Source organism: Triticum aestivum, chromosome 2D (genome assembly GCF_018294505.1).
Source record: "Triticum aestivum cultivar Chinese Spring chromosome 2D, IWGSC CS RefSeq v2.1, whole genome shotgun sequence".
Lineage (NCBI taxonomy): Eukaryota > Viridiplantae > Streptophyta > Magnoliopsida > Poales > Poaceae > Triticum > Triticum aestivum.
Window position 1 is genome coordinate 448,038,899 of NC_057799.1, and position 16,629 is coordinate 448,055,527.

The 16,629-nt window shown below is 47.1% G+C and overlaps 1 protein-coding gene and 1 non-coding gene across 2 annotated transcripts; both read right to left on the reverse strand.

The window, feature by feature from the left end:
* Positions 1-3,292: 3,292 nt before the first annotated feature.
* Positions 3,293-4,299, reverse strand: LOC123049548 (probable calcium-binding protein CML22). Its single transcript, XM_044472448.1, has one exon. The coding sequence runs from the start codon at positions 4,206-4,208 to the stop codon at positions 3,546-3,548; it is 663 nt and encodes a 220-aa protein (XP_044328383.1). The 5' UTR covers positions 4,209-4,299; the 3' UTR covers positions 3,293-3,545.
* Positions 4,300-4,763: 464 nt separating this feature from the next.
* On the reverse strand, positions 4,764-4,846 carry TRNAL-UAA (transfer RNA leucine (anticodon UAA)). Its single transcript has one exon. It is a non-coding gene; the product is annotated as a tRNA-Leu (tRNA).
* Positions 4,847-16,629: the final 11,783 nt, after the last annotated feature.

The following is a 16,629-nucleotide window of genomic DNA, read 5'->3' on the forward strand; positions in this document are numbered from 1 at the left end:
AAAAAATAGAAACCACAAAAAAATTATTAAAACACATGAACTCTTTTTAAAATAACCTAAAATAATCTTAAACCATGATCACTTTTATATACTACATGAATATGATACTGAAGATCAGGAAAAAGATTAACATGTATACAAATTTATTTAAATATATAAAAAAATTCTAAAAATAATTTAATATTTTCTTAAAATGTGAACACGTTTAAATCATAGTTTTTTAAAAGTTAATTATATCGTTTTTTGTTAAATTTAGTACGGCGATATGTTTTGATGTGATATGAACATTTTTAATGTAATTTATTTTATTTATATTCTCTATAACACATCATTATAATTACAAAATTTTAAAATGCGAAAAACTAAAATGTTGAAATTGTCCGCACTGACTACAATTCAGTTTAGCCACCCAATCATTTTGTGTTATAGTCATAAAATTTAATTATATGGATTTTGTTAAATTAGTACATGGATATGTTTTGATGTTGTATGAACATTTTCAATGTAATTTATTTTATTTATATGTATATTATTTGTATCACATGATTATGGTTTACATAATTTTTACAAAATTTAAAAAATGGAATAGAATAAAATGTTGAAAATGGTGGCGCTGACTGCAATTCAGTTTAGTCAAACGATCGCGTTGTGTTATATTCATAAAGTGTAATTGACATCAAAATAAGTTGCAAGAAGTCTACCTAGGTGGTCTGGCTAGAACCCGCTCACGCAATCCGCAGGTCGCCGGTTAAAACCTTGGCCGACCATTTTCTTTTTTGTACTTTTTCATGGAGAAAAAATATATTAAGGGCTTTTTGCAAAATAAACTGGCCACACGCCCAGCCCAACCCTTTTGGCCACTGAAAGTGGGCTCCTCGCCATGTGGGAACGCCAAGTCAGAGCTACGGACATAATTATTAGCATGCATTGTGGTTTACCGCAAAAAAAAAAGCAATATATCAGGACTATGGGCGTAATTATTAGCCTGCATTGTCAGGGATTACTGCTGTTGTTGACGCGCTATAAAGCAGAGGATTTTGACATGCCCTGACCAATCCTGAAACCGAACGAGTCAGAGCGGCGGGATTAACTTGCTGGTCACCCTGGCTGCATCATTACCTGCCGTGCACTCTTACCAGGCCGTGTGCGACGTTGAATTAGGCAACCGGCCGCCGGCACGGCGACGAAGCACATCACGTCGCTCTGCATCTGCATCTCTGTCGTCGTCGTAATTTGTACATTCGTTATGCAGCTGCGTTGACGGCTCAATGAGGCCTGGACCAGGTGCAACATACTCCTTTGAAGGCTTGACCTTGAACACGTAAAACCATTCCATTGTCAAATCAAAAGGAAAAAAAGTTGAAACCTTTACCAGGTCATCTCCTGAACCTGGACTGACGTTCACCGGATTTCCGTTCACGAGTGTTTTCTGCCAATCGCGACGCACACGGACGTCAGCCGTTTTTAGGCCAGGTTGAAGGTTGTGTGTGACTGTGACTCTGACTGTGGCCGACCAAGCCACGTCCGCCGGTTTGGCCGACCGAGGCAACGGCTGGGCGCCGAATGGCCCATGCACCGCCACGCGACCACGCCGACGCCGGCGCCCACGCTCGCGGCGCCTCTAACGGCCGTATCGGCCTCGTGCACGCACGCAGCGCGGGCCGATCGTGTGGGGGATGGCTGACCTGTCGCAATATGGCACGCGTCCCCGTCATTCCGCTCGACGCCAGGTAGGTGCGCGCGGCCGTGGGCGCACGATCGATCGGCGACGTGGCCTACGCGTCGCTCTGTTACATGGGATGGGCCGCGCAGGAAGCGTGTCGATAGGCCGACTAGCAGATCGTTAGAGCATTACACCCAGCACCCTCAAACGCCCGAGCGGACCGCCCGGTCACTGACTGGTCACGAAATTTTGACCCAGCCGAGCGCCTTAAATAGGTCTCAAACACCTAGACTGACCGGCACCCCTCATATGTAGTCTAATATATAGGACGAATATGGGGTGTCCGGGCACGCCCACCACGTCGGACTGACGTCGGGGTCCCACGCAGAATCGCCCGAAAACCCGGCGGTCTGAAGCTCATCTCCTCCGTCGGACCGATGTCGCTGCGTGGCGCCGCTCCGGCGGGCCACGTAGTGCCTAGCCCGGCTATTTAATCTGACCGTCGGCACCGAAACCCTACCCCTCCATATTTTCCTCCGTCGTCCGCCGCCGACACCACTTTTCACTCCTCGTCCGCCACCACTAGTAGCCACGTCCCCACGCCGCCGGATAAGGGGCCACCCATTCTAACGTCGGGGCGCCGGCTGCAGCTCCTTGAGCAGATCCAGGCAAGGTACGAGGCTACCTTTCGAATGTAGTGTATCCGGAGGAGTTGGAGGTTGAGGAGGAGGTTGAGAAGGAGGAGGAGGAGGATGTGGGGGACGCCGGGGACGCGGATCTGCAGGCGAAGTTGCAGGCCATCCTCGATTCCCTCCGATCGGAGTCGGATGCGGAGGCGAGACGCCATCGCCGCGGAGGAGGAGATGTTCGCCTACATGGATGAGGTCGAGCAAGAGGAGGAGGAGCCGGAGCCCTCCTACGCACCCGTCCACCCGACGCCCGGCACCGATGTCGTGGACATCTCTAACGACGAAGATTAGCTAGGGTAATACGTATGATTTCTTTTGCATGCTTTTGTATGGATTTAGGGGTTGAAATATGAGAGACTCGAATGGAGAATAGGTAATTTGAGGCATGACTGGTCAGTGTTGACTGACGCATCCGAACGTGTCCGTGGGCGTTTAAGGGACCGGATCTGTCAAGTCTCGCTGACAGATGCTCTTATTCCCCTAGCTCTTTGCTGCAATGCTCCTAGTCTGGGGGGGGGGAGCCGGAGAGGACACAAATATCTAAGTGTGTGGCTAGGTCTCAGTTGACTGAGATTTAACGAAGTCTAAGTCAAGTGATATATAGTATACGTAAGAAGAAGAATAAATTGAAAAGAATTTTTTGCACGAATCTCTATGCACAATCAAAGACTGAATATCTAATTCGTGTGAGGTAGCCGCTGAGCCCATCGTCACATGCATCGTGAAGTGCAATGGTAATAGCGGGAAAAGGGGACTCAACTCTTGATGCGCAATTGCACATTTCAGATCCAGTGCCACGAAGCACGCAGGCCAGCAACGAGACTCTGCCGGAATGTTCGCAAATAACCAAGCAGAGACGCCGGATTCAACTCAACTCGAAGAGTTGACAGAATCTGGCGCCAAGAGATGCGCTACAGTGTTTACATGCACACGACGAACAAAAGTACAAAACCTTGTGGTGATTCTTCCAAGCAATTCTTGCGAGCAGCAAGCAGTACAAACCATTAATCTGCAAGCCCATCAATCTTACAGTACATCTTAGATTAAGCGTACGAAGGAACAAACAAACCAGAAAAAACGAGAAGAATTTCGGGAGCGGTTACACGGATTCCCCCCGGCCCGAGCCAAATATCTACATACACCTGCTAGTACCAACCAAGCATACAAAGCGCACATTCATCAGCATCAGTCGATCAGGCGAGCGCGGCGAGCCCGCCGCCGCGCATCATCTGGCGGAACTCGTGGAAGTCGACGCGGCCGTCGCCGTCGCGGTCCACCTGCCCGATCATGCGGCGGCACTCCTCGGCCGACCGGCCCTGCTTCAGCCCCAGCGACGCCAGCACGGCGCTCAGCTCGTCCACCGTGATGAACCCGTCGCCGTTGGCGTCGAACACACGGAACGCCTCCCGCATGTCCTCGTCCTCGTCCTCCTCCGCCGCCGCCTCCTCGCCCGACGAGCCCTTCTGGCCCCCGCCACCGCCCGTGGACATGATGGTGCGGTAGAGCTCCCCGAACTCCTCCACGTCCACGCACCCGTCGCCGTCGGCGTCGATGCGCGCGATCATGGCGGCCAGCTCGTCGCCCGGCACGGGGATGCCCAGCTTGCCCAGCGAGTCCTCCAGCTCCTCCCGCGTGATGCGCCCGTCGCCGTTCCGGTCGAACAGCTCGAACACGCGCGCCAGCTCCGCGCGGTCCGCCGCCTTCACCGAGGGCGACATCTTGCTCGGGGCCGGGGACGCCGGTGGAGTTGGAGGCGACGGCGACGGAGACGGCAAGGGGGCCGCGCCGCAGCCGCGGACCGGGAGGATGGAGGAGAGGCTGGTCGGGATGTAGGAGAGGATGCCGGAGGGTGGCATGGAGGGTGGTAGTGTTGCTTTGCTCGCTGTGGAGGCTTTGAAGGTCGCTCGAGTTGAGTTGGGTGGGGGAGAGGTTTGGTGGTGGTGTTGGCGCAAAGCTTTTGCCGTGGACCAGGGTTGTATTTATACTACTTTCTCGCGTCTTTCTTTCCTTTTCTTGTAAAAGGGATAAAGTGCTTCCGTGCCCTCGTATGTCAAGAGTTCAGTCGATGAACTCTATTGCTTTTAAAAATGAGAGTTCAGTCGACGAAGAATTTGGGACGCACTCTATTTTCCCGGGTCTTGATTTGACTTCCAAATAAAGTGTCATTTTGTCTTACTTAATTTACTCTGGTTTTTTCCCTTGCCTTAGAAGCACTGTACTGGTATGACTCGGAAAAAAAAGGACGAACAACGGTACACTGAAATTCTGTGTCCCATGTATAGGAACATGCTACTCTGGACATGTCTGCGTATATGAACCCATTTCACGAAATTTGCAAAAATCGCATTTATATGTTTTGGGGAAAATACATGTGCATGTGTTTTTTTGCGTGTCAAAAGTAGACAAAAAAATGCTGGCTGTGGGGTTCGAACCCACGCGCAATTATGTGCAGAAGATCTTAAGTCTTCCCCCTTAACCACTCGGGCAAACCAGCTCTTGGTTAAAAATGTTACATCTTTCTTTATATATACTATGGTTTCATAACTCACATATGATCATACTAAAATAACAGTAGAGACAAAATGACACTTTATTTAATGTCTGTGTAGAAATATGGAGCTTGCTAGAGTTGATCAACGTTGGTATATATATCTGGGAAGAGGAGAGCTACTCCCCTTTAATTTGGCCCTACTGAAAAAAATCTGAAATATGGCTAATATATGTGGAAGATAAGAGAAGAGCAAGACGGGGAGGGGAGGGGAAATTCTTTGGTATTTTTGAATTATTAAATTTAACTTTTGAATTGTTACGAGGCAGATGGTTTCCGCACAACTTAAAAATGCAGCATTTTATTCTTTATTTCGGTGTGCTATGCTTTGTCCCAGACTTGTTGCCACGATGGAACTAGAAGGTGAAAACTAATACATTAAGCAAGATAAAATACATTTGACTTCAATTTTGAGAATACAATCTGGCCAGGTTAGGACATCTCCAAAAGCGGACCTCAAACCGCCAGCAAGCGTCTGGAACTCGTTATCTAGACGTATTGACATCCAACATTGTCCTGCATCAGTCTACGGACCAGTTCGCGCGCCCATTTTCCCGTAAACCGTAAGCAAACTAGGGAGGCTTAGCGGGGGTACGTCGCCACGTTGGACTCCGACACCCCGGGCCCACCCAAAACCACACCCAGAGTCGGTCTTCATAAATTTCCCCTTTCTCTGCATCTGCTTTCTCCCTAGCCGCCATCGTTGTACCACCCCGACCGCCCGTCAAGCCCTTGTCGGACCTCCGCTACCTCCATCGCTCCACCCGGTCGCCACATGCTTGCCTACACCATCGTTCGTCACCACTCGTCTGCCCACCACGCAGGCACCATCCGCCCTTGCGGATTCTGTCCGTGGGGTCACGACGTCCGGCAAGTGTTTGGTGAAATGCCCGTGTTAATTTTTTGATATTTTTTTCTCCCTTCTTTGAAGCAATGGATTCAGACATGCGGTCCATGTACGAGCACTACGCTGAGTCGTCTGATGAGGAGGTTTATGCGGATAAAACGATGATGATGCAAGCGGTCCATGCAGACATTGAGCGTGTGGAAGGGCGTGTCCTCAATTTCAAGGGATCAGTCAATGGTCAGCAAGTGCTGAATTGGAACAACACACATGGGCATTTGATGCTAATGGACAACTACTTCACCCCTGATGCCCTATTCGGTGACATTTTTCGTCGGTGCTTTCGAGTGCGAAAAAATGTGTTCAGACGCATCTACAGTGGCATCTGGTCCTACGATGACTACTTCATCTCGAACAAGGATGTTGTAGGAAGAATTAGATTCTCTAGTTAGCAGAAGTGCATGGCCGCATAGCGAATGCTTGCATATGGCATGACCGCGGATTTGTGGGAATAGTACCTCCGGATATCTGAGAGCACATACGAAGATGCCATGGTCAGATTTGCTACTGTGGTGGTCGGGGTGTTTGAACCTCATTACTTGAGAGAGCTGTTGCGCAGTCACGGAAAGGCTCATGGCACACTTGGAAGCAAGAGGATAGCCATGGATGTTCATATCTCTTGATTGCATGCACTAGATATGGACAAACTGCTCAAAAGCTCTACAAGGACAATATCAGGGCCATGATAAGAAGACCGCCATCATTCTTGAAACAGTTGCATCACATTGTTGGGGAACGTAGTAATTTCAAAAAAATTCCTACGCACACGCAAGATCATGGTGATGCATAGCAACGAGAGGGGAGAGTGTTGTCCACTTACCCTCGTAGATCGAAAGCGGAAGCGTTAGCACAACGCGGTTGATGTAGTCGTACGTCTTCACGATCCGACCGATCAAGTACCGAACACACGGCACCTCCGAGTTTAGCACACGTTCAGCCCGATGACGTCCCTCGAACTCCGATCCAGCCGAGTGTTGAGGGAGAGTTTCGTCAGCACGACGGCGTGGTGACGATGATGATGTTCTACCGACGCAGGGCTTCGCCTAAGCACCGCTACAGTATTATCGAGGTGGACTATGGTGGAGGGGGGCACCACACACGGCTAAAAGATCAAACGATCAATTGTTGTGTCTAGGGTGCCCCCTGCCCCCGTATATAAAGGAGCAAGGGGGGAGGTGCGGCCGGCCAGGAGGAGGCGCGCCAGGAGGAGTCCTACTCCCACCGGGAGTAGGACTCCCTCCCTTCCTTGTTGGACTAGGAGAGGAGAGGGAAGGAGAGAGGGGAAAGGAAAGGGGGGGCGCCGCCCCCCTCCTTGTCCAATTCGGACTTGGGGGGGAGGGGCGCGCGGCTGCCCCTTGGCCGCCTCTCCTCTTCCACCAATTGGGCCCATGAGGCCCAATAGCCTCCGGGGGGGTTCCGGTAACCCCCCGGTACTCCGGTATATATCCGATAACCCCCGGAACCATTCCGGTGTCCGAATATAGTCATCCAATATATCAATCTTCATGTCTCGACCATTTCGAGACTCCTCGTCATGTCCGTGATCACATCCGGGACTCCGAACAACCTTCGGTACATCAAAACATATAAACTCATAATATAACTGTCATCGAAACGTTAAGCGTGCGGACCCTACGGGTTCGAGAACTATGTAGACATGACCGAGACACGTCTCCGGTCAATAACCAATAGCGGAACCTGGATGCTCATATTGGCTCCCACATATTCTACGAAGATCTTTATCGGTCAGACCGCATAACAACATACGTTGTTCCCTTTGTCATCGGTATGTTACTTGCCCGAGATTCGATCGTCGGTATCTCAATACCTAGTTCAATCTCGTTACCGGCAAGTCTCTTTACTCGTTCCGTAATACATCATCCCACAACTAACTCATTAGTTGCAATGCTTGCAAGGCTTAAGTGATGTGCATTACCGAGAGGGCCCAGAGATACCTCTCCGACAATCGGAGTGACAAATCCTAATCTCGAAATACGCCAACCCAACAAGTACCTTTGGAGACACCTGTAGAGCACCTTTATAATCACCCAGTTACGTTGTGACGTTTGGTAGCACACAAAGTGTTCCTCCGGTAAACGGGAGTTGCATAATCTCATAGTCATAGGAACATGTATAAGTCATGAAGAAAGCAATAGCAACATACTAAACGATCGAGTGCTAAGCTAACGGAATGGGTCAAGTCAATCACATCATTCTCCTAATGATGTGATCCCGTTAATCAAATGACAACTCATGTCTATGGCTAGGAAACATAACCATCTTTGATCAACGAGCTAGTCAAGTAGAGGCATACTAGTGACACTCTGTTTGTCTATGTATTCACACAAGTATTATGTTTCCGGTTAATACAATTCTAGCATGAATAATAAACATTTATCATGATATAAGGAAATAAATAATAACTTTATTATTGCCTCTAGGGCATATTTCCTTCAGTCTCCCACTTGCACTAGAGTCAATAATCTAGATTACACAGTAATGATTCTAACACCCATGGAGCCTTGGTGCTGATCATGTTTTGCTCGTGGAAGAGGCTTAGTCAACGGGTCTGCAACATTCAGATCCGTATGTATCTTGCAAATTTCTATGTCTCCCACCTGGACTAAATCCCGGATGGAATTGAAGCGTCTCTTGATGTGCTTGGTTCTCTTGTGAAATCTGGATTCCTTCGCCAAGGCAATTGCACCAGTATTGTCACAAAAGATTTTCATTGGACCCGATGCACTAGGTATGACACCTAGATCGGATATGAACTCCTTCATCCAGACTCCTTCATTTGCTGCTTCCGAAGCAGCTATGTACTCCGCTTCACATGTAGATCCCGCCACGACGCTTTGTTTAGAACTGCACCAACTGACAGCTCCACCGTTCAATGTAAACACGTATCCGGTTTGCGATTTAGAATCGTCCGGATCAGTGTCAAAGCTTGCATCAACGTAACCATTTACGATGAGCTCTTTGTCACCTCCATAAACGAGAAACATATCCTTAGTCCTTTTCAGGTATTTCAGGATGTTCTTGACCGCTGTCCAGTGATCCACTCCTGGATTACTTTGGTACCTCCCTGCTAAACTTATAGCAAGGCACACATCAGGTCTGGTACACAGCATTGCATACATGATAGAGCCTATGGCTGAAGCATAGGGAACATCTTTCATCTTCTCTCTATCTTCTGCAGTGGTCGGGCATTGAGTCTTACTCAACTTCACACCTTGTAACACAGGCAAGAACCCTTTCTTTGCTTGATCCATTTTGAACTTCTTCAAAACTTTGTCAAGGTATGTGCTTTGTGAAAGTCCAATTAAGCGTCTTGATCTATCTCTATAGATCTTGATGCCCAATATATACGCAGCTTCACCGAGGTCTTTCATTGAAAAACTCTTATTCAAGTATCCCTTTATGCTATTCAGAAATTCTATATCATTTCCAATCAGCAATATGTCATCCACATATAATATTAGAAATGCTACAGAGCTCCCACTCACTTTCTTGTAAATACAGGCTTCTCCAAAAGTCTGTACAAAACCAAATGCTTTGATCACACTATCAAAGCGTTTATTCCAACTCCGAGAGGCTTGCACCAGTCCATAAATGGATCGCTGGAGCTTGCACACTTTGTTAGCTCCCTTTGGATCGACAAAACCTTCCGGTTGCATCATATACAACTCTTCTTCCAGAAATCCATTCAGGAATGCAGTTTTGACATCCATTTGCCAAATTTCATAATCATAAAATGCGGCAATTGCTAACATGATTCGGACAGACTTAAGCATCGCTACGGGTGAGAAGGTCTCATCGTAGTCAATCCCTTGAACTTGTCGAAAACCTTTTGCAACAAGTCGAGCTTTATAGACAGTAACATTACCGTCAGCGTCAGTCTTCTTCTTGAAGATCCATTTATTCTCAATGGCTTGCCGATCATCGGGCAAGTCAACCAAAGTCCACACTTTGTTCTCATACATGGATCCCATCTCAGATTTCATGGCCTCAAGCCATTTTGCGGAATCTGGGCTCACCATCGCTTCTTCATAGTTCGTAGGTTCGTCATGGTCTAGTAACATAACCTCCAGAACAGGATTACCGTACCACTCTGGTGCGGATCTTACTCTGGTTGACCTACGAGGTTCAGTAACAACTTGATCTGAAGTTCCATGATCATCATCATTAACTTCCTCACTAATTGGTGTAGGCATCGCAGAAACCGGTTTCTGCGATGAACTACTTTCCAATAAGGGAGCAGGTACAATTACCTCATCAAGTTCTACTTTCCTCCCACTCACTTCTTTCGAGAGAAACTCCTTCTCCAGAAAGATTCCGAATTTAGCAACAAAAGTCTTGCCTTCGGATCTGTGATAGAAGGTGTACCCAACAGTCTCCTTTGGGTATCCTATGAAGACACATTTCTCCGATTTGGGTTCGAGCTTATCAGGTTGAAGCTTTTTCACATAAGCATCGCAGCCCCAAACTTTAAGAAACGACAACTTTGGTTTCTTGCCAAACCACAGTTCATAAGGCGTCGTCTCAACGGATTTTGATGGTGCCCTATTTAACGTGAATGCGGCCGTCTCTAAAGCATAACCCCAAAACGATAGCGGTAAATCAGTAAGAGACATCATAGATCGCACCATATCTAGTAGAGTACGATTACGACGTTCGGACACACCATTACGCTGTGGTGTTCCGGGTGGCGTGAGTTGCGAAACTATTCCGCATTGTTTCAAATGAAGACCAAACTCATAACTCAAATATTCTCCTCCACGATCAGATCGTAGAAACTTTATTTTCTTGTTACGATGATTTTCAACTTCACTCTGAAATTCTTTGAACTTTTCAAATGTTTCAGACTTATGTTTCATTAAGTAGATATACCCATATCTGCTTAAATCATCTGTGAAGGTGAGAAAATAACGATATCCGCCACGAGCCTCAACATTCATCGGACCACATACATCTGTATGTATGATTTCCAACAAATCTGTTGCTCTCTCCATAGTTCCGGAGAACGGCGTTTTAGTCATCTTGCCCATGAGGCACGGTTCGCAAGTACCAAGTGATTCATAATCAAGTGGTTCCAAAAGTCCATCAGTATGGAGTTTCTTCATGCGCTTTACACCGATATGACCTAAACGGCAGTGCCACAAATAAGTTGCACTATCATTATCAACTCTGCATCTTTTGGCTTCAATACTATGAATATGTGTATCACTACTATCGAGATTCAACAAAAATAGACCACTCTTCAAGGGTGCATGACCATAAAAGATATTATTCATATAAATAGAACAACCATTATTCTCTGATTTAAATGAATAACCGTCTCGCATCAAACAAGATCCAGATATAATGTTCATGCTTAACGCTGGCACCAAATAACAATTATTTAGGTCTAAAACTAATCCCGAAGGTAGATGTAGAGGTAGCGTGCCGACCGCGATTACATCGACTTTGGAACCATTTCCCACGCGCATCGTCACCTCGTCCTTAGCCAATCTTCGCTTAATCCGTAGCCCCTGTTTCGAGTTGCAAATATTAGCAACAGAACCAGTATCAAATACCCAGGTGCTACTGCGAGCATTAGTAAGGTACACATCAATAACATGTATATCACATATACCTTTGTTCACCTTGCCATCCTTCTTATCCGCCAAATACTTGGGGCAGTTCCGCTTCCAGTGACCAGTCTGCTTGCAGTAGAAGCACTCAGTCTCAGGCTTAGGTCCAGACTTGGGTTTCTTCTCCTGAACAGCAACTTGCTTGCTGTTCTTCTTGAAGTTCCCCTTCTTCTTCCCTTTGCCCTTTTTCTTGAAACTGGTGGTCTTATTGACCATCAACACTTGATGCTCCTTTTTGATTTCTACCTCCGCAGCCTTTAGCATTGCGAAGAGCTCGGGAATCGTCTTATCCATCCCTTGCATGTTATAGTTCATCACGAAGCTCTTGTAGCTTGGTGGCAGTGATTGGAGAATTCTGTCAATGACGCTATCATCCGGAAGATTAACTCCCAGTTGAATCAAGTGATTGCAGTACCCAGACATCTTGAGTATATGCTCACTGACAGAACTATTCTCCTCCATCTTGCAGCTGTAGAACTTATTGGAGACTTCATATCTCTCAATCCGGGCATTTGCTTGAAATATTAACTTCAACTCCTGGAACATCTCATATGCTCCATGACGTTCAAAATGTCGTTGAAGTCCCGGTTCTAAGCCGTAAAGCATGGCACACTGAACTATCGAGTAGTCATCAACACGTGACTACCAGGCATTCACTATGTCTGCAGTTGCTGGCGCAGGTGGTACACCTAGCGGTGCTTCCAGGACGTAATTCTTCTGTGCAGCAATGAGGATAATCCTCAAGTTACGGACCCAGTCCGTGTAATTGCTACCATCATCTTTCAACTTTGCTTTCTCAAGGAACGCATTAAAATTCAACGGAACAACAGCACGGGCCATCTATCTACAATCAACATAGACAAGCAAGATACTATCAGGTACTAAGTTCATGATAAATTTAAGTTCAATTAATCATATTACTTAAGAACTCCCACTTAGATAGACATCCCTCTAATCCTCTAAGTGATCACGTGATCCATATCAACTAAACCATGTCCGATCATCACGTGAGATGGAGTAGTTTCAACGGTGAACATCACTATGTTGATCATATCTACTATATGATTCACGCTCGACCTTTCGGTCTCCGTGTTCCGAGGCCATATCTGTTATATGCTAGGCTCGTCAAGCTTAACCTGAGTATTCCGCGTGTGCAACTGTTTTGCACCCGTTGTATTTGAACGTAGAGCCTATCACACCCGATCATCACGTGGTGTCTCAGCACGAAGAACTTTCGCAACGGTGCATACTCAGGGAGAACACTTATACTTTGATAATTTAGTGAGGGATCATCTTATAATGCTACCGTCAATCAAAGCAAGATAAGATGCATAAAAGATAAACATCACATGCAATCAATATAAGTGATATGATATGGCCATCATCATCTTGTGCTTGTGATCTCCATCTCCGAAGCACCGTCATGATCACCATCGTCACCGGCGCGACACCTTGATCTTCATCGTAGCATCGTTGTCGTCTCGCCAATCTTATGCTTCTACGACTATCGCTACCGCTTAGTGATAAAGTAAAGCATTACAGGGCGATTGCATTGCATACAATAAAGCGACAACCATATGGCTCCTGCCAGTTGCCGATAACTCGGTTACAAAACATGATCATCTCATACAATAAAATTTAGCATCATGTCTTGACCATATCACATCACAACATGCCCTGCAAAAACAAGTTAGACGTCCTCTACTTTGTTGTTGCAAATTTTACGTGGCTGCTACGGGCTTAGCAAGAACCGTTCTTACCTACGCATCAAAACCACAACGATAGTTTGTCAAGTTGGTGCTGTTTTAACCTTCGCAAGGACCGGGCGTAGCCACACTCGGTTCAACTAAAGTTGGAGAAACTGACACCCGCCAGCCACCTGTGTGCAAAGCACGTCGGTAGAACCAGTCTCGCGTAAGCGTACGCGTAATGTCGGTCCGGGCCGCTTCATCCAACAATACCGCCGAACCAAAGTATGACATGCTGGTAAGCAGTATGACTTATATCGCCCACAACTCACTTGCGTTCTACTCGTGCATATAACATCAATGCATAAAACCTGGCTCGGATGCCACTGTTGGGGAACGTAGTAATTTCAAAAAAAATCCTACGCACACGCAAGATCATGGTGATGCATAGCAACGAGAGGGGAGAGTGTTGTCCAGGTACCCTTGTAGACCGAAAGCGGAAGCGTTAGCACAACGCGGTTAATGTAGTCGTACGTCTTCACGATCCGACCTATCAAGTACCGAACGCACGACACCTCCTAGTTCAGCACAGGTTCAGCCCGATGACGTCCCTCGAACTCCGATCCAGCCGAGTGTTGAGGGAGAGTTTCGTCAGCACGACGGCGTGGTGACGATGATGATGTTCTACCGACGTAGGGCTTCGCCTAAGCACCGCTACAGTATTATCGAGGTGGACTATGATGGAGGGGGGCACCGCACACGGCTAAAAGATCAAACGATCAATTGCTGTGTCCAGGGTGCCCTCCTGCCCCCGTATATAAAGGAGCAAGGGGGGAGGTGCGGCCGGCCAGGAGGAGTCCTACTCCCACCGGGAGTAGGACTCCCTCCCTTCCTTGTTGGACTAGGAGAGGAGAGGGAAGGAGAGAGGGGGAAAGGAAAGGGGGGGGGGCGTCGCCCTCCCCTCCTTGTCCAATTCGGACTTGGGGGGAGGGGCGCACGGCTGCCCCTTGGCCGCCTCTCCTCTTCCACCAATTGGGCCCATGAGGCCCAATAGCCTCGGGGGGGGGGGATCCGGTAACCTCCCAGTACTCCGGTATATATCCGATAACCCCCGGAACCATTCCGGTGTCCGAATATAGTCATCCAATATATCAATCTTCATGTCTCGACCATTTCGAGACTCCTCGTCATGTCCGTGATCACATCCGGGACTCTGAACAACCTTCGGTACATCAAAACATATAAACTCATAATATAACTGTCATCGAAACGTTAAGCGTGCGGACCCTACGGGTTCGAGAACTATGTAGACATGACCGAGACACGTCTCCGGTCAATAACCAATAGCGGAACCTGGATGCTCATATTGGCTCCCACATATTCTACGAAGATCTTTATCGGTCAGACCGCATAACAACATACGTTGTTCCCTTTGTCATCGGTATGTTACTTGCCCGAGATTCGATCGTCGGTATCTCAATACCTAGTTCAATCTCGTTACCGGCAAGTCTCTTTACTCGTTCCGTAATACATCATCCCACAACTAACTCATTAGTTGCAATGCTTGCAAGGCTTAAGTGATGTGCATTACCGAGAGGGCCCAGAGATACCTCTCCGACAATCGGAGTGACAAATCCTAATCTCGAAATACGCCAACCCAACAAGTACCTTTGGAGACACCTGTAGAGCACCTTTATAATCACCCAGTTACGTTGTGACGTTTGGTAGCACACAAAGTGTTCCTCCGGTAAACGGGAGTTGCATAATCTCATAGTCATAGGAACATGTATAAGTCATGAAGAAAGCAATAGCAACATACTAAACGATCGAGTGCTAAGCTAACGGAATGGGTCAAGTCAATCACATCATTCTCCTAATGATGTGATCCCGTTAATCAAATGACAACTCATGTCTATGGCTAGGAAACATAACCATCTTTGATCAACGAGCTAGTCAAGTAGAGGCATACTAGTGGCACTCTGTTTGTCTATGTACTCACACAAGTATTATGTTTCCGGTTAATACAATTCTAGCATGAATAATAAACATTTACCATGATATAAGGAAATAAATAACAACTTTATTATTGCCTCTAGGGCATATTTCCTTCACACATGACCTCTGAATTTGGCATGCTTCCTTTGGCATGTTTTGGTGTACCAATATGCTACCGCGGTCTCCATTGTTTGCTAGGTGTACTGAAGGACAAGCTCCTCCGTGCAACTAAGTTGTCAATGGGCATAAAAAAACATAGGCTACTATTTGATTGATGATATCTATCCTTCATGGGTTACCTTCGTCAAGACCATCTTTGAGCCAGTTGGTCAGAAAAGACGCACTTTACCCAAAGACAAGAAGGAGCTAGAAAGGATATGGAGACTTACATTTGGAGTGCTCCAAACCCGTTTTGCAGTTATTCGTGGATTTGCTAAACAATGGGATACGGAAACCTTGTGGAAGGTGATGATATGTTGTGTGTTCATGCACAATGTGACTGAAGATGCGGATGAAGATGTTGTCGGGATGAAGATGTTGCCGGGGGTCTGAACTTTGAGAACATAGGTGATCCTATCTATCTTCCACATCAAAATCCGACCATGTTTGATGAGTTTGTCCCAAAGCATCAATAAATTCGGCATCGAGCAACTCAAGAAAAAATTAATTGAACATCTGTGTGCGGCTAAAAGGGGGACAACTATATTCGTAAATATTTTAAGTGTTGCGGGCTTACGAAAAAACCAGAGGCGGACATTTGAGGGACATGGTTGGTTGGCCCGCTACCGTATCACTGTCTGCAGACGAGTCTGGACCTGTCCACGGACAAATACTAGTATGCCCGTTTTGGGACGCCGGCCGGCGCTGGAGATGCCCTTACATATCTTACTGTTTTCATACTAAAAGACTTGCTGGCACGTACTACCCACTCAATATACATATATACCCAAATAAACGAAGAGAAATGATGCAAACATATGGACAAACCACTTTCCATATTGCTCGTTAAGTGCACCGGCATACAGAACCATTTGTTAATATAAAGCGAACATCTTGTCACGTCTGATTGTCTGAACGCCCGTTCCTCCTAAACAAGAGAACGGGATATGCTGCCGCCGATAGTACCTCCTACGTTTGGGGGCTGGAGACACCTGTTGCCATGCCAGGTGAGAGGCGGGAGCTCCCGAAAGGATACCGACGAAAACGGTGGCCGGCCCTTGTCATCAAGTCGCATGCAAACGCGTTTTGGCAGGTAGTTGGTCTGCACTCCTCTTCATATTCAAGTTATTGAGCCGCAGAGGCACAGGAGAGAAAAGAAAGGCCAAGAAAACTACAGGTCAACCGAAACCGCGTGGAGCATAAAAAAAAAACGCGTGGAGCAAGCAGTCCCCACTGTACCGTCGGATGCGGATCTCGGTCGTCGACCGTCGACCGTCGCCCGCGATCTAACCGTCCGATCGGACATCGACGGCGCACGACGCGACGGATGTGCGCGCTGCCGCACGTGGG

What these genes read in the sequence shown, in the direction of transcription:
- LOC123049548 (XM_044472448.1), bottom strand. Translation starts at nt 4,208, where the DNA reads ATGCCACCCTCCGGCATCCTCTCCTACATCCCGACCAGCCTCTCCTCC.